The following is a 23,589-nucleotide window of genomic DNA, read 5'->3' as shown; positions in this document are numbered from 1 at the left end:
AATCCCCCACATTTTTCATCAAATCAATCTTAAGTAAATATACTTCCAGTCTATATTTCTTTTGCATTTTGACATGTAAACTGATAATAATTTAGAAAGCCACGGGAGTCTATCAAAGTGCGGCGTAAAAATAATTTTATATGTGACTTGCGCTCAGAATAAAGCCTGATGGAAAAGGACTCGGTAACTGAAAAGAATTCGGCTGAAAGGAAATGGGCCACGGAGTGTATTGTGTGTCTAAGTACATCTACACTGCATCTCAAACAGTGACAAGCTCATCCTATTCACAAAGAATACACCCACAGCAGCATTACAGCCTCTTAAGTTTATATAAGTGCACTGACAAGGCAATGTGGAGACTGAAAAACAAGTGCTAAAAAATACACATTTTCAGTACAATGAAGACTCCAACAAGCCAATGTTGTCAGCTGAGAATGCAATTATAAATGCTTGTATAAAAAAAACCTAATTTAAATAGTTGTGATCAGGGTGCAGTTCTTTAAATAAGCTCATTTGTTAGCAAACACTAGACTTTGCCAAAAAAAAAGCCTTCCAAACTACACTCTGCACTTGCAACTAATAATTATTTCCATTATTCATCAACTTGTCAGTTTTTCTCTTAATTAAATGATTAATATTTGTGTCTGAAATAGTCAAAAATAAAGCCCTAAGTTGACATATTCAGGTTGCTTTTGTCCAACTAACAGTCCAAACAGGAGATTCAGTTTATTATTTCAAAAACTTTCAAATATCAAAATTAAATTTTGAGAAGCTAAAACCAGTTAATTTTGGCATTTTTCCTTAAAATTACAAAAAACTTTTGCCCTATTTTTAAAATTGTTACCAACTACATTTCTGTCTATAAACTAATCAGTTTAGCAACTAATAACTAACTAAAAACTTAAACGAAAAGCTTTAACAAAAAGACTAAACATAGCTTTGATGTACATCCATTAAAATCTATTTTAATCAACATGAAAGAGTTCAGCCACAATAATGCGCAAAGCTGAAAATCATATCTTTTTATGATGTCAGCATCAATTTATGTTGTCAAAGAAAGCAGAGTATTAATGTTGCATCTGTCATGCTGTAACTGAGGTGGTTTTTGTGTCTTTTTCATCAGTTTCATCAGTTGACTGACAGTACTTGACTCTTGCCCTACCATGCATGTCCAGCAACAACCCTGTCTCCTCGAAATTATGTTTGCATATTTCTAAACATGTTCCATAATAATGCAGCATGACAACATAATTGCTGCCTGGATTAGGTTCACAGACAACATTTTTTTTGAGTTAATGAATACTACCACCCGCTGGATTGGCAGGAAGGCAATCTGGGTGGATGGCGGACATACAAAGTACAGGACTGGGACATCAGAATCCCAGGTTTGAGTCTTGTCTTAGGTTTAGGCAGGCCCATCATCAGGGGTGGTCAGTGGGTATAGATAAGCCCTGCCCAAAGTGTATGCAATGGTCTGTGTACCAGTGGTGGTGCTGGGGTGTACGGATGGAGGGTTCAAATTTGAAAAAAATTGTCCCCTCCTCATCCATCTTTCTCAATGGCTGGCACTTTGATTCAGGTAATGGAAAGATCATGAAGTCAAATGTAAATTTTTGGAGAAAAAAAAGGAATAATAATAATGAAGTCAGTACAAATAGATTGATTTCCTATTTTGGCAGAAAACAAATGAATGTTGTCAGTGAACATTTTGCGGACATGCTTAGTAACATTTTTGCAGATTGCCAGGAACGTTACATAGCAACATTTCTATTATGTTATAAGAAAACAAATTTGCCGTTTCAAATTGGTTGTATATAAAGCAGATTTCTAAGAGACAGGGCTGCCAACAAAAACAAGGAAGCAAAAAGAAAGGTGTCCATATTAATTATTGCAAAAGCATGTTGTTAACTGTCATCAGTGTTCCCATATCAATATAAACACCTTCCTCTGACATCCTGACACCAACTGACAATGACACCATGACCACAGTCCTTTTCTTCCTGTTTTTCATTGTCTTTTGGGTTGCCAGGTTACATTGAAGACATAGTGTGGTTTATGAATTGAGGTGAAAAACCCATCTGCAGACTTATATAAAACAAACTAAAAGACTAAAGGATCTGTTACTGCTATAGATTTTTTTCTTCCTTCATTGGTTTTCCAGAAGAAACATCAGAGCTACAGTGTACACTGAAATTCCAAGAAAGACTTGGCAGATATGTTGTTGGTATCCAGCTGTGAAATGTCAAGGTAATTTGAACATGAATATATAATTTACTGACATTGTACACCAGGACAAGCGTGACTTGACAAGCCAATCAATATTTTCCAAAATCAAAACACACCACCAAGCAGATGAACCAGTTTCAGTCTTACACCACCCCCCACCATGCAGATGGGATATAAGAAGATAATTAAAAACAAGCAGACTCCAGCTCCAAGCATTATATTGTGAACCTTGCTTTTCCTTGCTTGGCATAAAAGAGGTTGTCTAATCATCTAATTTGTATTCTATTAAGGCAGACCATTAGTCACAGATCTGTTTATCACATGTCAGCATGTGTCTCCGCTTGTCTCCCAGGAGACAGCCAGAGAAAGACAGAAATGAACAAAGAGAGAAAGAGAGAGAGAGAGAGATATCAGCTGACCGCATGCCACCATGCCTCTGCTGTATCTCCCCTGACAGTCTCAATCTATCAGCGGGTCAATCTGTGGACAGACATACTGCCGAAGCCAGCCTGGAAGACATCCGCCAGCTCGGTGAGACACCTTATGCTTACTTGACAGTGTGCGGCATGGCTAAGAGACACATGCTTGCACAGTATGATGTTTGGTCATGTCGCTGTGGGGCAGCAGGCTTCCAGACTCACTGCAGACCACAATGTGGAGGTGAAGTGGCTGCTGACACGACCCCTGAGAACACGAGACTGCACTTGGTTGTCTATATTACTACATTTAACCAATGTATATAGAAAGTCTATGAGAACAATCAGAATATCATGCGTTCAAAAGGTAGGTTCACTAAACTACAAAAAGAGTGGCCTCTTGGGACATCGCTCTTGAGATCTCTTGAATTTCTGAGAGTACTGCTGCGTACATTTGATGTAAAAAATAAATCTGTTTGCGGTGCCTAATCTGAAAAAAGAAATACACAGCTAAAACAAATACCTGGTTATTCAATAGATTACGGAAACATTTCGATAATCACTTAATTATTTAAGTGCATCTTTACCAATTTGTCTGGCATTCTCTAGTTTGGGTTTCACACTATTTGCTCCGATACAACAAGACATTTGAAGACATTTTTTTTTACTATTTTCTGGCATTTATAGACCAAAACATTATCGACTGCTTAAGAAATCTACTGGTTGTGAAAATAATCATTGGTTGCAGCCCTGAAACATACTTTTCAGTGTCCATATTCAAGAGAATACATCAACTGAAAACTATAAATCTATTATATCAGATCTATTTTGGCAAATAAGGCCACCTTTAAAAACTCAAAAGATGGCACATTGCCGGGCAAACTGTTTGATTACTCACCGATTCTTTCCAAAGAATACTAAAAGATAAAACCAACCACAGACAGCCTGTTCGCCCTGCTGCCGTCTGGCAGGCGCTCGTACCACCAGACTACAGAGCAGCTTCTTTCCTCCTCAACTCCACCTCATCTTCTGCACTGCACTATAAATAAATCACATGGAACTTTGTTATGCTGGTTTTGCACATTACCATACCACTGCCTCTTGCACTACCCTCATTCCCAACTATAAACCAAAATACGACAGTACCCACTATAAGGTACTCACATTACACTGATATTGTACATACTGTCTGTTTACATGTAAAGATACACATGTATGTGAATATTAGTTTATTTAATCTAATCTAAATATTTGTACTGCATGCTGTGTAGTGTAGTTTGAAGGGGCTACAATTCACATTTCATTGTGCTATACCCTGCTGTAAAATGACAAAAACATACACATTGTGTCCTTGAATGGTGTTCTACTAAAATTGATATTTAAATAGCTTTGGTCTGTAAGTTATTACACAATCAATTCAGCAAAATAAATAAATAACATAATATGCAATTACTTTCAATATACCAAGACAGTAGAAAACAACTTGGAAACACAACAAGGAAGATGCTCGACAGTCAGAAACCTCGTGGCATAAAGCTACAGTCTATCATGCCCAGCAAACTTAAATTAGAGAGCCGAAGTCCTGACGTAACATACAGGCTCGCCTCTGTTCAAATAGCTTCTGTAACTAAATACAATCTCTCATTTAGAATTTCTCTCATCTGTATTAATGAGAAAATAAGGCATGTTCCTGTGGTATACCGCCCATATTGGAAATAGCAATCTACTTCAGAACTAACAGTCAGAATTTTTAATAGCTGTGACAGTCAGCCTGCAATGTTCCAGGGCAGGTCGGCAACCTTTACTATCAAAAGAGAAACTTTTGGCCAAAAACAACCCAAAACAAAGACAAAAAACAGCTGCAAAACATATTTCAGTCTCACAATGAGGGTCACTTAGACTTTTAGGTCAAAATTAGCCATATGAACATTCTTAATAGGTCTAAATGAGCATTCATCAAAATGCTTTGAATATGGGTTTGTTCTGAAGTGGGATATTTTTGAGAATCTGGTACTTTACTTTACTTAGGTACTTTTACACTATCAGATTCTCTATTAACTCTCAAAGACTTTCCCTTTTTTGGATTTGAAAACCACAGTTTATTTTTCTGTTTTTCTATTTTCTATTGAGGTTCAGCAAAATTTTGAGGAAAAGGTGCCAATTGCTGACATATGACACACATTTTAGTTGACAAAATGTTAAAACATCTTTTTTGGCGTATAGGCTATGCATTTTACAACTGGAAAATATAGCAATCACTTGTGTGTCAAAACTGGGGGGGGGGGGGTTAACAATTGTGTCCATTAAAGACAAATTCCTTCCATATATAGACATATGGAGTGGAACACAAAAAAGAAGAAAGAGTATTTGCAGCTTGCCCCTTTAAATATATAACAACAGTTAAAATGTACTTGTAAATCATTTTAAACATCTTCTATGAAACGGTAGTTGCAAACAATTTTACATTCAATTAGATCATTCCTGTTCCAAACTGTGGCATGGACATTTTTGATTGCCGCAGGAAATGCTTTAACATGGACCTTTTTATACCTCCTGGATCTCATTTAAATGCTGAGAGGCCACTTTTACACATTTTCAAGAGTTGCTGCGAAATCAAGAGCAAGTACCGAACAGACATGAAAAACTCTTCAAAATCCATTTCCCTGTTCATAAACCCACCAGTTTTGTGTCACAGAGGTGAAGAGATCAGATTGAGACAAGAGGTGTAATTTAAGTAGCCCGAGTTCGCCAAAAGGTCGCCTGTACCGTGATATGCCGCGGCTATTTTCTGAGCCAGTGAGGATGGTTATGTAAATTCTGCATGCAAGCTAAGGTAAACCAAGCATACCTAAACAATTTCAGCAATGTGAGAGATATGTTTGGTTGTGGGAGGGGAAATCTGAGGAGGATCAGTTGCTGAAGGAGGGTATGAGGAAGGATGGAGGGGAGTGTGGGGTGGGAGGAGAGGCAGGGGTTAAATCTGACTTTGGTTAATGTTGAGGAAAAGACTCCAGGGCTTCAGAAGTGTCTCTGAGTTTACCCTTGTTGTCTCTTTTTCCTTTGGTTTTAGTTCAACCATCAGCAGTGTTTCCACATCATTTTGATGGGTAGCATGCTCATCATCTGTGCCTTAGACGCTGGGTTTGTGTGTGTGACTTTGAAGCGTATGCCTTTATATGTGTGTGAGGGCTGTCAAAGTCAAGTGTTGGTGTCTAGCCAACCGCATTGCTGTGCTTGACTGCATTTACAGACACGCGCACACACACGCACACGCACACACACACACACACACAGCAAGACCTGCTGTCATAGAGATGTGCCCATGTCTCCTCCTGAGTCTGCCCTGAGGGCTGCAACACAACTCCACTTTTTTGCTTTGAGAATCTCCACTTCCCTCCCTCCCCATCGCGACCTCTGCCCCTTTCGCTGCCGTCTTTGACTTTCTGTGGGTCTTGGAGCACAGTTTGTCAGTGTTCATGTATAAATTGGGTCCTCAACTGACTGTGACTCTTTACTGTGGTGTTCCGAGGTCCCTATAATAGACACAGCACACTCAGAGAAGCAGTGTTTAAGTGATGCACAAGTTGGACTCCATTATGTAACTGTTATGTTTGACAACTGAGACAAAAATCCTGCCAAAATAATAGTTACATATTTTATCAATGTCACCACTGCAGGGCAAGTTGTATTTGTTGGTGAGATTGCTTTATTTTTAACAAAATGAATATCTGAATTTATTTACAGCTTGTTTACAGCTATGTGGCTTCCATATCAGGTCAGGGCTGCCAAATAATTATTCCCATTCGTTTTTCATTTGTCTGGGAGGCTTCAGCAGCTTGGAAGAAATTATATTGAAAACAATGTGACATTTATTATGTGCTACATTGTTTTTTTCTTAAACTAAATTAGCATTTCAGCCGAAGTATGAGAAAGTTTGAGCCGCAGTGCATAGTGTGTCAAGTCATGAGCTGGTTTGGCAGGTGAACAACATGAGCTGGGTCACTTAAAAGAACTGGTCTTCTCATCACTAGTGCACGGAGTTGCCTCTGCAAGGTGAGAAGCTTGAGAGGCACCAATCGTATCTCCCGAAATGCAAGCTATTGGCTCAGGTGTTCATTCATCTCATTAGGCTCCTAATTTCCAGGTGAAGGAGAAGGAGAAAAATCCTCCAACTCATAGCTTATGTTAAACCCTTTTTACAGCAAAATTAGTGTACCAAGGGTAGTCTAAATGGCAAAAAATAAAGTGATAACCTAAAACAGCCTCCCGAACCATCCATCTCTATGGACATCAGTCCTGATGTGCATAGAGATGGATGATCAGTACCTCCTGAGGTACTGCTCTGAAAGACGTTAATCACTTTAAATACCTCGGCTCATGGATTGACTCAACAGAGCAGCACATAAAAGTAAGGAATCTAGCATGAAAGGCTCAGAACAGCATGGCCAGTGTATGGAAGCCCAACCTCTGCCAACATATCAAGCTCAGCTTCTTCTCTGCGACTACAGAGTCTGCTCTCCTTTATGGATGTGAATGCTGGGCCCTGAAGCCCACCCTGTAGAAGTCCCTGGACAGATGCTACATCAGAATGCTGAGCACAGTACTGAACATCAACCAGGCTGTGCACGTCACCATCAAGAGTCTATATGGAGAGCTGGCTAGGGTGAGCGTCAAAATAGCATCCAGGAGAGCGAAACTGGCCAGTAACTGCCAGAGACACTGGAAGCTCCCAGCCAGGACATCGTTCACAAGGACATCCCACATCAACATGCGTAGATGTCCTAAAAAAAAGATGCAGGAAAAGAAAGTAGAGGAGTAGTAGTCAGATAAATGAAGGATTGAGATGGCTGGACATGTCGATGAAAGGCCCGTCGATGGAGGGCTAGTCTGAGGACAACTGAATGATATGCAGCTTTGCCTTTGTTTTTTCCACTTTGTCACACTACTAAACGATAGAAAGCAGCATGGGGGCCAGTGAAAATGTTACTCTTTCAAACTCAGTGCAGGCTAATTTTGAATGAAGTCTGGGCAATGCTTGGACAAAGACAGATGGTATATATAGTGGCCTGTCATTACATTAATGCTAGCAAAGTGTCTAAAATCAGCAAATCGTGTGTCGTATTTCCCATCGCTGCAGATCAAAGTCGATCTAAGCTGGAGGCCATAAATACCTGTGACTACTGCAGAGTCATTTGTTCTGGGACTGAATACCTGTAACCTTGCTAATATCGATGCTATCACTTTGACATTTAGGATAAAACAGCAATAGTTACTATGGTAATGGATTATGTCCGACTTTTTAACCATCCCCTAACGTTAAAACTCAGCCAGGGAGGATGCCATTAATGTTTACATCTTGCACTGCAGAGGCAGGCCTCTCGTCCATGAGTAGATGCACAATTCCTTCTGCATTGTGATCCATTTTTTCTGGCCTGTTAATGGACTGTATCACATCTGTATGATTGCATATGATGAAAGCTGCTACAGAAAATTATGAATTTAAAATTGGCATTAGTGGAGGCTGATGTGACTTTTTGACATTTTAAATGTGAGCTCACCATCATACCCAAGTCAATACACATACTTGTTGGTATAGCACTTGTGATGCTCCCTCAGGTGCATCCATCTGCACTGAGAGCTCCTGTTAGAGACAAATCTCAGAGTGAATGTCAACTCAACTTTTTTATAAAAAAAAAAAATTCTGCTGTGCTCATGTGGTGGCTGAAAAAGAGAATAAAATAAAACTATCATAACAAGGAATGTGCTGTGTTGTAATCACTTGGGTATTCTCTGCTCAAAACCACATGGGCTTGCGGAGTGCACCAAAGAGGTTGGTGCTCCAGTGAAGGAGATTTCACACAGACGATCAGGTACGTTTGCGTGTGTGTGTGTGTGTGTGTGTGTGTGTGTGTGTGTGTGTGTGTGTGTGTGTGTGTGTGTGTGTGTGTGTGTGTGTGTGTGTGTGTGTTTTCTCTAGGCCAGGACCTGAATAAAAAATTCATTTTCTCATTCTGAGGTGAAGAAATGGCTTACAGCTGAGAAGTGCCCAGGTGGACCACTGGCTTTAGGCACACAGTGTATTGTATGTTTGCAGTATAGCCGTATGTTTGCAATGTGAACATTGAATCTTGCTCATAACCAACAGGATGCTGCATGCCCTGAACCTCACATCTGTTCTCTCTAAGACCATTATTAAAGAATAACAATATAAGGGAAGGCCTCAAACAACTGTAGATGCTAATGGAAAGACTTTGCTGTTTTTTGCTTAGTTGTGTATACCTATGTATTATATCTTCATAGTTTAAATGCCACAGCAGTTGGAAATTACCAGTCTGGATTACAAGCCTGCTAACAGCTCCTCAAACACTAAGAGCTTGTTAAAATGGCTCCCTTGTGGGAGGGACCTGACACTTATTGGCTATCTGCTCCATATATCAAACTGCAGAGGGCTAACCACTGAGTTCATCGTCTCTCTATTTATGTCTTTCTCTTTGCTTTAACTCATTTTCTATCCGCCTCCATCCCTCTTTTGCTCTCTCCATCTCTCAAGAGATTTGCTATCATAACTGATGTCACGCAGAGTAAAACTGTCAAACTAAAATTGCCCCCGTCGCTCCCCTGCCTGTCTGCTCTGCCCTGGTTTTTGCTTTGCCCCGTTGTGATGGAAAATTTAGAAAAGGGAATAAGAAAGAAAAAGAAATGTAACCACAACAAAGCCTGAAATGTGGGGTCATGATACGCGTACTGCTCGAGCGCATGACATTTCGCCAGACAAAAGTCGACACTTGGAGTACACGTGTTAGACCTGAACAATAATCTTTCTTTTTCCCGCGGTCAGATTCCTTCTGTTCCTGAGCAGAACTGCTGAATGCCCCGCTGCTCCTGCAGAGCAGCTTAGCAGCGGACAGAACAGAAGCCCGTGGCTGTAAAAGGCAGGTGTGGATGAAACCGAGCAAGTGTGAAGCTGCTGTAAAAGAGCACGGGCGCTTGGTCAACCTACCGTGAGTTGATAAAGTTTAAACTGAAATAGAAATACCAAGCAGTGTTAGCTTGTGCTCCGTGCATGTAGTAAGCCACAACTATGAACTAAAAATGGGTTGTTTTCTTTGGTATTACTATAAATCAAAAAGGAAAATGCTTTTACAACAATCAATTATTGATTTGGTCAAAAAGCCAAATTATTTCTGACAGCTGCTAAAAAAAATGAAATTTTCAGGGCCGAGACAAAAACAACAATAATTAATTTATTGTGGTTTTAATAATCCGTTAATTTAGGTCATTTATCAAGAAATGTCAGACATCTGCGAGTTACAGCTTCTCAAATTTATTTTTACACTTTTCTCAGTTTTATCATTGATGCATTATTTTCATTTTTTTATTCCACTTGGCTGACATCACATCAAGTATTGAGCAATATTAATGGACTTTTTTAAATGTTTTTTTTTTTGTTTGTTTGTTTGGTTTTTGGCTAAGTATCTAAAGGGAAGGTTTACAAATTTTTAGGCCATCTTAAAATAAGTGCCCATTTAAATATTAAAAGAGGTTTTCCTGTAACAAAATGCTGTGATTACTCCCTTTTACCAGCCTTAAAAAGATGACTTCCTAATGCACTTACATATGTAAGTGATGGAAATTTAAATCTAAAATCCTTCCTAAAAATGTATTTAATCACATCATTTTGTTACCATCCCACCACTGCGGCTCAACAGGATCCACAAAGAGGGATTTTAATACTAACACTGTTGTAATTTTAAAAAGATATCAACTTCTTGTCTGACTAAAATGTTGATGCCTCAGATACAACGACCTTTTTTTAAGAATGAGGGTTGTGACTTTGTCCTTCATAGTTACTCTAAACAAACAAAACAAAAACCTTTTTTTCCCCCCATTTTTTTTTGCATATTGAAGTCGAACATCTAAAACTTTCTAATTTACAAAAAAACACTTTTTCTCTCAAACATTGTTCACAAATTTGTTAAATTTGGTGTCAGTGAGGTTTTCTCTTTTTCCAACTGAATCCACACCCCTGACAGGTGTGGCACTTTAAGATGCAGATGTGCTGTGGGATGGTCACATAAAAGGCCACTCCAAAATGTGCAGTTTTATTGGCATCTTAAGGTCATTCATTCTGCATCAACAGGGGTAATGATTACAGCAAGCAAAACCTATTTCCTTTAAGTGCACCTATCTTAAGACTGACTTAAAAACTTGTGAACCAACACATTTATACCGTGTAACATCAGAACTGATTAAAATTTCTAATGAGGTATTTTCGACCCGCAACCTTTTCACGGTAAGTCAAATTCACTAATATGCGTTGTCTCTCTCATTATGTCCTCTCCCCCCTTTTCTTTTGCTTCAACAGTGACACAGTCCTTAATTCCAGCATGGCTATCTGTGAGACCATATGCCCACAGCAGGCACCCTGAAGAGGCTGGCAGAGGGCCCATTCTCAACCAGCAAATAAATAATGGGCCATTATGTTCAATCATGCTGAGCTATAAAGGTCTAAAGCTCAGAGCTGCAGTATGCAGTTTGCGGAAGGAAGAATGGAAAAGAACAGTAGAGAGGAGTGAACTGTAAGGGAGCTGTATGCGACATTCAGAGCGTTATCTGTAACTCAGTCTGAGCTGGGATTGTCTGCACACAGCTGTCAAAATGGACGTGTCTGAGTCGTCGGCTAGCAGCTTATAGTGCTAATAGCTCAAACAGTGCTAACTACAGCAGCAGTGCTGACAAAGCTAACATTACTACCTGGGGGCAGGCCAGTCGGAGCTACAATTCCACAATAACACTATCGATGTTATCAGCAGCAAATGCCACCGTATGAGCGCAGTGATCATTTAAATACACACACAAGGACTCACGTGTACTGATATGAATGCATGGCCAGACCATCTACAACCAACAAATAGAGAGGCTCATTTTATAACACACAGGAGCATGACATGACTCTCTGCTCAGGACGCCATTACTCCACTATATCTTTACAGAGCAGATAGCTGGTTGCTGCTTTATTAATGCTTCGGATGTCATATAAAGCTCGTTTATTACTGCTGTCACACAACTAATAATTGCTCAACAGCAAAGACTATTCATAAGTTATACTACTCTTTACATTAATTAGCCCAGCACCATTAACAATGCTTTTTAACAACCTCTAAGCCCCTTACCCACACCTCACATGTTCTGTGTACAAATGTCAAACAATGTGCTTTAACTATTTGTCAGTCTGTGTTTTGGAGCTCGAGATGAGAGCAGCACATCCAGGTATTTTGACCTTGCATCATGTCTCAGGTCAGTCTCATTAAGATCGAGATCTCATTTTCAAGGGAGACCTGAGTATACAATAAAAACATAAAACAAACAATTAAAGTATACAATATCAGTCACTGTAACTATTTATTTATTTATCTAATTAAAAATCATAAATTATAATAGAGCAATATAAAAAAAACAATGAGTCAATTCCCAACTTTGGAGAAGAAAATTAGAGACTGCTTTGTTGTAAGTGTTTGACTTGAAACTTTTAGGCTTATTGACACTACTTTTTCCATTTTTGTTTCAGCAGCACCTTAACAGTGCTTGTTTTCATCCAAAAGTGCATAGTTGTTCTGAAGACAGGGAAGTGACATACTTTCATGAATGACCATCAACAGCCAGCTTGTCACAAAACACTTAAAATTAGCCCCAGAGACTGCACACAGCACTTCAGAGGGTCCGTCCCTACAGAGACGCGTAAGGGGCTATAAACACGTTTCAGCTCTGAACAAAAGCTGTCACTATTGTTTGGAGGTTAAAAAGCAACATGTAAATTACACAATTTGAGTTACCAAGAAAAGCATTGTTTCTCTAACTGCCTCCCAACACCCCTAGCTGAGCTAACACATCCCTGACCAATCTGTCCACTGACCATAAAGAGAAAAAACCCAACATCAAACTCAAACAAATCCATCCCCAAAACAAAAGCTTTTCTGAGAATTACTGGGCTTAGCATCTACTACCTTAACTGAATTTTAGACCGTCATCTCTTACACTACTCATTGCATGAAAACACAATCACAAAACTTTAAAAAACATAAACTTTTTTTTTTAAAAAAAAAGCAGCAAAAGAACAAGCAATCTAAATTTGTCACCTTGGGCTTAGGGAGCATGATAGGTAGTTTACAATATATTCTTACATTTTATAAAGTAAGCGATTGATCAATGATTTGATAGAATAAACAATAATGAAAAATATAGTTAGTTCCAGCTCTAATATAATCATGCTTCTGTGTTCACACCAGCTTTGGCCTCATTAATAGTGGATACAGCTGTTTTATTCATGTTTAAAAAAGAGTTTAACATTTTCATATTGCATGCCAGCACTGCACAAGAATACACAAGTACCATGTTTCTTAGGCAGCATAATGGCACTGTGCAATCACTACAGGAAAACTAACAAATGCAATCTGAGGCAATCTTTGCTTTGTTTTTTGTTTTTCTGCATTTAAAAGCAGTGAATGCATATTTCAAATTCTCTCGCTCCCTATTTTCTCTTCTCTACAGCCGGCAGGTAAAGGAATCAGAAAGAAGCCTGAGGTCAAGATAAAATAAAGGTTTTTAATGGTGAAGTCTACCGCAACAGTGACAAGAAATTATTTCGCCTTTGCCTGAAACAAAGGGTAATTGATGCTGTCGCTTACCTTGCATGTTGAAAGAGAGACGACAGAACAACTCAAGGAGCATGCCATTGCCTTCTGTCTAATACAGCAGTGTATTGATGTGACTGTTTGAGCTGCAAATTAGTTGAAGTGACAGCATAATGGACCCAAGTGAAAGGAAAGGGAGAATTTTAGTTGAAAACAAAGGATTCTTTCATTCCTTTTACAAGTATGCCCACCAGTGCTCTGTATCAATTATAGTTTCATATCAAGGAAATATAATCTATTTAGCCTGGTTTGTTATGCAAATAACCTGAAGAGCTTGTGTGATGAAGTGTTTTATAATGTGCAAGCCTTCTGCTTCTCTCTGCTGCTGAAATCAATTTATGCTTTTTTAAACATGTCAGGGATGGCAGCTGTGGAGGAGAAATAGTGATTGTAGTTAAATGTTTGTAATAAAGGTGCTTTAGATGCTGATGGACTGTTGTTGATATGAACAGTATGTTCACTGAGCAGGTTGTATACAGCGGGGACAGCTCGTCTTGTTTCACAGCACTTTCCAGATGCCTATAAGCCTTTAGTATTCCCCTCAGAGGTCAGACACCAGCACGGATTTTCCATGTCAGGCTTAGAGCTGCTCTAATCCCTTCAGCTCTTCTGAGAGTTTTAGTGTCTCTCAGCTCATTGTTTTGGTTCTGTTTTGGTCTTCTTCAGCAAAAAGCCCTGATAAACTTTTATGTTTTACAACATAAAACTAGATATATCGCCATGTGGTTGTTGCACTTACATTTTACTTCCACGTCTGTGAAAACGTGGATGCTTCACACACATCTACCCCCAGCAGCACAGATCATGCAATCAGCACAGTTTTGGGGTGGGTACTCAAAGATCTTGAGCTATGTCCAAAAACACATTTTATAAGATCATCATGACCTTATCTCTGACCTTAGACCACCAGTTTCTAATCAGTTTATTCTTGATTCACGAAAATGAGACAGATGCAAGGTCACCATGACCTTGACCTTTGACCACCAAAATCTCATCAACTCATCCTTGAGTCTACTTGAATGTTTGTGCCAAATTTTTAAAAATTTCCTTAGCGGTTTTCTTGAAATATTACGCTCACAAGAATGAGACAGACAAGGTCACAGGGACCTTGACCTTTGAGCACTTATGACCACTAAAATCTACTCAGCTCATTGTTGAGTCCAAGTGAATGGTTGTGTCAAATTTGAACAAATTCCTCAAGGCTGCGATATCGCATGTTTAAATTTTTTTGTTTTAAAAAAGACAGATGCTAAAAAGTGGCCAATTGAGGCTACAGAACGTCATGGCGCCGAACAGGGATTTACAGCCTTGTGGTGATGACGTTTAAGTCATGCAATTGGATTTAGGTCTTTTACAGCCTAACATTAGCTTTTTACTTTTGGCAAATTGCATTTACACTTCAAAGATCATAAAAGCGGTGTTCTTTTGTGAAGATTATATTGCTGAACAAAACAATCACCATAAACATTTGTTTGCCATAGAGCTTATTTTCAGTAATAATCCAAAATCCAATGGGAAAATCCGATAAGCTTTTTGATGAGGGAACCCAGAAGATACCAACATCCATGTTGGCCTACAAATAAACATAATCCCTACACCACTCTATTTCCCTCAGGAGGTGGTAGAGATCAAAAGGGAGCTAAAAGAATAGCAAACATTGGACTTAAATTCATCCGGTAGACAGAACTCTGTGCTATGGTTAACTGGTGCATTGTTTGTCTTTATGGATCAAATAAAGAATCTAAAGTTTTACATTACAGTTTAAAGAAAGAATGTAATATTTAAAGTTATAATATCTATAAAGTATTGCTGTGCATGGGCATCTTGGCATCCTGGACTAATTTACAATACTACATGCACAAAATGCCAACTTGGATCTGTGTATATATTGTATGAAAGTAGTTCAGTTACATGACATTGGTTTTGTTACAGCCAGAACTATAGATTTGAGATTTGCCTTGAGGACTTAGCTGCTACAAGAAGTTTACTTTTCAACTTACACATTTTGAACTTACTAAAACAATAAAATATGAATAAGACTGTGTCAGCCTGGCCATGCATAGCCAAAACAGCCTGAATATTTGATTATTTGGCCTTTGCATTGCATGGACTGTGTCGAAGCACTGTGAATATCACGTTGAATAGAAAATGTTCAAATGCTGTGCAACTTCAAAGGACTCAGAGATGTAAAAGGCTTGCATCTCGACTTCTGATTTGCAAATGAAGACTTGGTTGACCTAAGGCGGAGAAACACTAAACCAACATCAGATCCAGACACACCAAACCTATGTTAAAGAGCTAGTGACAACAAAGGTCAGCTGTGCCGTGTGTCCCGAGCAAAAGATTGCACTTGATCACACAGCAAAGACTACAGCCAGCGGTCAAACCAGCACTTACATTCTACACCTGCATGAGAGGAAATAACTCTCCAAACCAGGAGGCAGCGGTAGATTGTATTCGTCATTCAAAAAGGGAAAAAGGGGACCAACACTGCAAAGATGCTAGTTAGCCAGTTAGCACATCACAGCGCAACCAGATGTTGAAAGAACAAAGTCTATTTATCATATATTAGTGCCTAATAGCTCAATGGCCAAAACATGATCTTAATGATTTAAAACACATTCATTTATTTGTGGCGGCCTGCCACAATTAAAACATCTGCTGCAAAGTATTGATTTTTTATGTTTGGAGATGGACCATCAACAAGAGCACTATTGGAATATAAATGCCTTTCTGTTTTCTGTTACTCACTGAACCACAGTCTCGGAGTGCAGAACATCCTCTGGGCAAAGAAGGAGCCGCATTCATTGCGCTGGGTCTAAAAGTTTGCATTCCCTCACCTCTGCAGCAGCTAATACTCTCATCAATCAATCTGATCAGATCAGCTGTGATCGGATGGACTGATCAGTTATGCACCCTGAAACTCAAACTTCACAAACTGCTGCTAAGTAGGAAAGAGTTCTTATAAAGAGTTCCACCTAAGTGCATTCACACACCGGGAAAGACGGGAAAGTTTGCCGACAAAAATACTCAAAAAAGTAGCAGCAACTTTTGTTACATTGTAAACTATTTTAGATCATGTTGCACAGAAAAGCTGCCAAAAGCATACATTTAAAAAACAAAAAGGTATTTTTCCCCAGTAACTGACATGACTCATCACAACAAGTTCTTCCCCGCATATAAGAAGAGGATTGTTGAGTCGTGTGAAAATTCACAGCCAAGGTGTGAAGATTCATAGTTAAGGATATACTTTCACACTAATAGAAGTTATTAAACACATCTCAGTAAACACTGAGCATGTTTTGGAAGAAATGACTTCCTGAACCACTGAAAACTGTGATATTAAAGTCTGATAGCCTGTGGGTATAGAGCAACATAGTATCTAATACCAGAATGACTGATCTGAAATTGCCTCTTGATGCCCAATTCGCCATGGGAAAAACAGCACCAAAGCCCAGGACTCTGAGAGTCACAGCAAAAGGTAAATATTCCCACAGGTTCCAAGGAAATTCATTCTGATACAATTTGAATGCATCATGGAAATAAATATTTCATACTGAAGGGAGGCCCTGAGGAAAAATAGACTGGGAAACACTGGAGTAAAAGCCTCAGGACCAGTGAGAAGGATCTTCTTCCAGGCTCCTACTTTTCCCCAGTTCAACTATCTGTCTGTCACATTGATAACCTGTCACCAGATGAATATAGCAACTGCATCTTTAAAACATGAGCTTGCAGAGCATGGTGCAGGGTATAGTCTGTGTGTGTATATAGTATATATATATATATATATGTGTGTGTGTGTGGTGGTAGTGCTGTGTGCGTGCAATGTGTCATCTAAAGCAATAAGTATGTGACGGATTTCCCCGAGGAGATCATTTGTTCATCATTAGTTGCACACACACACTAACATCGAACAAAGTCACAAATTACTCCTTGTCATGTTAATAAAAGCATCTAAAACAGGATCTGCAATGTTTAACCTTTAGCATTCCCACAGGATGACAGATGGGGCATGGCACGTATGTGTTTAGGCTCTGGGGAAAAGGCCCGAAATAGTTTACATGCAGGACCAGGAATGATATGTACAGTGCATATTTTATATGTGGCCATGCCTCAGTAGCACACGAATGCAGGATTTCTAAATTAGACTACAGTAACAGCTTTTGCATGAAAAAAAGTCAAAAGAAATTAACTCCTCGACCTCTCGACACTCAACACTGACACAAATCAGCAAATTCAAGTGACAGAGCCTGCTGCTGACTGGGCGTTTGGTTCAGGCACAGATGACTTTGCCACCCCTCCCAAGGCTTGTTTGTGGGATATGTAGCACTTATACCCAACAATATCCGCTGGGTCAGGGTTTGCATTGACTTTCAAAATTACAGGGTCAAATGCTGGATTACTCTACTGCCTTTCGGCCTCTCTGAAAAGGTGTACGTCCTGCGGGAATGTAAAGGTCACTGTATTTGTGCAGCAATTTCAGGCTACATAGAAGACAGCAAACAGCTGTAGCAAGAGTGATGTATTCGTTTTACTTCTCTAGAGAGCAAACTTTTCCAGTATTTTAGCCCATATCTGCAAAGACTGCCTGACTTAGTGTTTTCAAAAAGCTGCTGATGGGTACTTTTGTAAACAACAGTTAAGATCAAGACAAAAACATTTCAAATCTAGCAACGTACTCACTTCATACAGAGCAGTCAGCAGGGTTTGGGGGAAAAAAAATCAAGAGAAACTAAAAACACAGAGAACGAGAAAACTGAAGCCTGACTGATGCTGTAGCAAATGGCAATATTAATGTTTAAGATTTGTAAATCTGTAATAATGCATCGACTGATGTTCATTTTTTGACATAAACACATCACATTTGAAATGAGTTTTGACCAAATAACTGAATGGGACTTGGAAGGAGCTACATGATATCCAAAGTTGATATTCTGGGATTTCCTGCACAGGGCTCTCATCTCTAACATTGCGAGCCAATATGGAGGTGTTGGAGCAGAAATGGCAGTGGCAAGCCTTACTAATGGTCCAAACAGTGCTAACGGAGCTAAAAACGGCATCAGATATGACGGAGCTAACAATTTTAGCGGTGGGAAAGGATGGGTGAGGCAGAAACGGGTTTGGTCTCATTGCTAATTTCGACATTCATGAAAATTGCATGAGGATTAATTTTATATAATCCATCCGTTAACATTTTTCAAGGCTTTAAGTTATGCATAATTAAGGGCGGGTCACTTTGAGTGACAGGCTGTCTGCTAATAATGTCCTTGGTTTCTCAGTAAGATCCAACCCCTCCTCGACAGCATCAGCCTCTTTGCCCAAAAAGAGGATGGTAGCAGCTACGGCCATTGTTTTCTACAGTCCCTGACTACAATACACACAGGGGAAGCGTGACTTCATTCTCCGCACTCTAAAACAAAATTCAGGGGTCCTATCACCACAGCCTAATTAAATGAATGGTTGCAGGATAAAAATTAAAGTTTATTGATCTAGATAAACCTTTAAAGTTGCCAACATAATTTTGATGAGCTGCGCTTACATATTAATGTTGATAATTACATCAACTTAGTATTGTGTGAAATTTACACTCAAATGTGTGTGTTGTAGTTAGTTGCCAAACAACTATGACACATATAAACTGAGTATCTTTGGGGTTTGAAAGGATGTTTGGATATAACAAGGGTTAAGAAGACAGCTCCCTGGGATCTGGGAGATTAGAATTGGCATATTTCAGACAAGACATTACTCAGTTAATCAAAAAAAATCATCAGATTCATTGATAATGAACATATTTGTTAGTTGCGGCCCAATATTTAACATTGATAAACATTAAGTGAAGTTGTGTGTTTTGGACAAGCCTGTTTTATGAACACACTGAGTTTTTGATTAGAGTTCAAATTGCCTGTCATACATAATTTATCATTATCTGTTAATCTGCACTTGATTTCAGTTTGACTTTTTCCAATGACAGCTACAGGGAAGCTTTTCTCCAACCATTACACACAAAATTTAACAAGCCACCCAGTCCTTCAAGGACTCTCCAGGACCGATTCCTTAAAATTCAAGGACCAAACACACATAGTTTGAGACAAGGATCAGGACTGAATACTGTTGTAACACTGAGCTTTTTTTATCATGAGAACTTGCAGGTTTACAGAAGCTCAAAGATAAAGATTTAAATAATTCAAGCACTTTTAAAGAAGACCCATGTCTATTTTTAAAAAAAACTTTCAAGGCCTTGATTTTTCCCTTCAAATTCACAAACTTTCAAAGATTTCAAGGCCCCACAGGAACCCAGCAACAGTTTTGACAAACAATTAATCATTTGTCATTTTCCAAGCAAATATTTAGTGGTTCTAGTTTCTCCGGTGCAAATGTTGAGCCTTTCTAAACTGTATTTCATCCATAACATTTAAACAACAGCTATAGACGTTTGTGTTTTCATGAAGGCCATCGTTCTCCAACGCACTTGGCACAATGACAGAAGTTTCAGTTCTGCAACATCACCGCTAGATGCCACTAAATTCCTGCACACTGGACCTTTGACCAATCAAGAAAATAATCAGCAGCAGAGCATGTAAGCAGATCATGTTGGGCCAAAATGGGGGATTCTAGATGGAGAGCAAAGTGGATTTTTTTTTTTTTTTTTTTTTTTGGAAGCATCTACTCATCTTTAGTTCGATCCAATTCACACACCATAAGTTCAAAGCATTCCTTACCCAGAATGCATCTGTGTATTGTGCACATACACTATAATCTGTGAAATATTGGGTGCAGACAGCTCAACAATTGATTTTACATAATACTTTCATATTAAAACTGAGTAAGCAGTGAGTGATTTAAGTGGAGCGGGGTGACTCCAATCAAAAATGACTTTTCAAAACATGACTTTAGCAGCTCTGTACTGCAGTTTCTTGCTACTTAAAGATCAACTTATACGCTGATACTAAAATATCTGTTAAAATCTAATATCAGCTATTCATATCAGCCCAGTATTGGCATGTATCGGTCAGGCTCTAGGAAAAAAAAAGTCTGAAAGTTTACAGAGGAGAAGTGTGAAGGTGCACACAGAGCAGAGATAATAGCAGTGACTGTGTCAGCAGTGGGTCTATTTTACACCAACAGACTCAGATCAGCTTATATCAGTTCATTAAGTACCTACTTACCATGAAAAGGCCACCGTGACCACAAAACAACCCACCACCCACACTGTACCTATTTGTCTCACCGCTCCATCTTAACCTCCTATCTCTCTCTCTCTCCTCCCACACACACACACACACACACACACACACACACACACACAGAGAGAGAGAGAGAGAGAGAGATGAGAGAGAGAGAGAGAGAGATGAGAGAGAGAGAGAGAGAGAGTTCTGTTTAATCAAAATAGACCTGCCCTTCAACACATTTACATGTCTCATAATGGGGGAGACTCACTACGGAGCACGTCATTACGCGCACCATTAAAACACAGCAGTAGACTAATCTATCGCTTCTGTACGGGACAGCAGCAGCAGCAGGAGGAGGAGGAGGAACAAGGGGGGGGAGGAGACGTGGTAGAGGACATGGGAGTGGAGGCTGAGAGAGGAATAGTGTAGGAGGAGCAGGAAAGCCAGTAAAAGGTTATGAAAAGAAAGCCAGAGACAAGGACAAGGACTTTGAAGAAGATGTGGGAGAGGGGGGTCTTGAGGAGGAGCAGAGGTGGCAAGAGCAGTGGGAGCTGCTTGGGGAGGAGTAGCAGGAAGAACAGGAAGAAGAGATACTGGAGGGGGATGCAGCAAGAGCGGTCGGTAAAGTGTAGGAGGGAGCAGCAGGTGGAGCAGGAACTAATCCACTAGGAGAAACAGCAGGAGATACATGGAGAGGAGAAGAAAAAGGCGCATGGAGGCCATGCTTGGGGAGGAAGTGATGCTTAAGGAAGAGCAGGAGTAGAATTTGATGCTGCAACTGGAGATGATGCTTGGAGAGGTGCAGCACCACCGAGACACATTTGGGGAGGAGAAGAGAAAGGAGCATGAGGTCATGCTTGAGAAGGAAAAGGAGGAACTTGGAGAGGTTGGCACTAGTGGGTGATGTTTTGGGATAATGAGGAGGAGTAACAATAGAGGGATCAATAATGCTCAAAGAAGAGCAGCAGGAGGTAAAATTTGTGGAAAAAAATAGTGATTCTTGGGAAGGAGCAGCAGGACAGTCAGTAGGAAACGCTTGGAGAGGAGCAACAGGAGAAGCAGTAAGTAAGAGGAAAGAGCAGCGATGGTTGCTGTGAGACTGTAAGAGGAGCGGGGGAAATCTACATAAAAAGGAAAAGAGCAGGAGTAGGATTTGATGCTTGGAGAGGAGGAGCAGGAGGTGATTCTTAGAAAGAAGCAGCAAGAACACAGAGATACTCGGGTAGATATGGCAGAAGGAGCAGTAGGTGATTGGCTTGGGGAGGAACAGCAGCAGATACAGCAGGCATTAAGAGAGCAGCAGGAGGTGATGCATGTGAAGGAGAAGGGGATGACTCTTGGTTGCATTGGGAGATGTAGCAAGAGGTCATGCTCTGTGAGGCGCAGCAAGAGAAACAGGAGGTGGCACCTGGAGAGAGGCAAAGGGGGTAGGCTATGTAATGTTTTGGGAGGAGTAGAAGGAGCAGCAGAAGTAAAATGTAGTATGTGGAGAGGAGCAGTGGCAGCTAAGGATGCATGGGGAGAAGCAGCAGCAGTTAACATGCTCAGAGAGGAGCAGCAGCAGCAGGTAATGGTGGAGGAGCAGGAGCTGGATCTGCATGAGGAGCAGCAGGAGCATCAGCAGGCAATGCTTTGGGAGAAGTAGCAGGAGATTGGCGAGGTGCAGCAGAAGAGAGAAAGAAGAGTGGTGGGAGATGTCGCTTCAGGAGGAGAAACAGCAGGAGGAGAAGGAGGTGGAGGAGGAGAAGCAGGGGAGGTGGCAGCAAACTACATAGAGCGTCTGGGCACCTGTGAGCTATAATTATGATTCGCTTTGCTGCTGCAGGTGAGCAGCAGTAAGTGTGTTAATAGCAATACTACAGTGCACTCAGGAGGGAGAAACACAGTCATGTTTGATACCAAACACCACACAACATATGATACAGCAGGACACCACAGAGTGCAATGGATTATGGGTGAATACTTGATCATTTAAACCTCTGATATCAAAATAATGTAATGCTATATGATTTTTAAAAACAAAAAAAACAAAAAAAAAAACATGTTATTTCAAGCCTCTAGGATTTTGCATGAATATCGTTGATATTGGAGAAACATTTTCAAAAGAGCATGAAGGAGCACAAAGCCTGCAGGTGACTTTCTCGCTAATTTCTTCATATGTGAGCTGTGACACATGAGCAATGAGATGGTGTCTTTTCCCTCTAATAAGGCTCAGTTGCATTCCTTTACTGTTCAAAATGACATTGCTGAAAGGTAATTAACTCTCATATTTTACCTAAAACACACCCTGACGAACAAGAAACTTACTGGTAAACCCTACAGCTCTTAAAACACTTAAATATCTTCTAAGTTACTGTTGGAAAGCTTCATAGAGCTCTACGCAAAGTTAAACTGTCAGTGTGTAAGAATATTACAGGGATAATAAAAAGCAGGTCAGTTGACAGGAGCTTTTAGCACATGAAGCTTTCCCCCTGCACCACCGGAACACTGAAAAATGTCCCCCAATTTGCAATCCTACCTTCAACTGCGCACACCGAAGTAATCACACAGAGAAGCACCGCAGCCCAAGTGGCCCGCATGGCCACAGTGACTCCCCGTCTGTCCGCTCCCATCATCCGGCTGACAGTCAGGAACAAAATCCCACAGAAACACGCTGTATTCCTCTGGTAAACAGTCACATCTCAGCACTTCAGTATGTGTGTGTATGTGTGTGTGTATGTGCTGCACCGGCAGAGTCAGCGGGGACTGAAGCGGATACACTGCTGGTGGATCTCCGCTCTCTCGCCTCTCACACCTTTCCGTCCAATCACGAAAGGGGATGGCGGATCGTAAACCAATCACCCGTTCTTTTCCACCTGACCCAAGCTGAATGCCCAATGGTCAGGTCTCCCTCCGCCCGCCCCGGCAGAGTGGGTAGTGTGACGGGACAGCGACACCTAGCGGCCATACTGCAGTACAGCAACTCAATTGTTATTTTTAGAGGGTCTGGTGCTGATCCCCTCAGGGACACGTGTGGGTGTGAAGGGCTCGTGCCTCTTAACCCTCTGAAACCTGGATAGACATCGCTTTTCTTTTTTCTACATCCAG

The 23,589-nt window shown here is 40.3% G+C and overlaps 1 protein-coding gene across 1 annotated transcript in view; it reads right to left on the bottom strand.

Annotated features, from left to right (window-relative positions):
- Positions 1–23,210, bottom strand: part of LOC121964183 (ephrin type-B receptor 1-like) — a 103,928-nt gene extending 80,718 nt beyond the window's left edge. The window contains exon 1 of the mRNA XM_042514399.1: positions 23,021–23,210. Coding sequence (XP_042370333.1) covers positions 23,021–23,117 — 97 coding nt within the window. The 5' untranslated portion in view covers positions 23,118–23,210. The remainder of the gene's footprint in view (positions 1–23,020) is intronic.
- Positions 23,211–23,589: the final 379 nt, after the last annotated feature.

The sequence above is a fragment of the Plectropomus leopardus genome, chromosome 3 (assembly GCF_008729295.1).
Source record: "Plectropomus leopardus isolate mb chromosome 3, YSFRI_Pleo_2.0, whole genome shotgun sequence".
In the NCBI taxonomy this organism is placed as follows: domain Eukaryota; kingdom Metazoa; phylum Chordata; class Actinopteri; order Perciformes; family Serranidae; genus Plectropomus; species Plectropomus leopardus.
The sequence above is the reverse complement of the archived record's forward strand: the minus strand, read 5'-3'. Positions and strand labels throughout refer to the sequence as shown.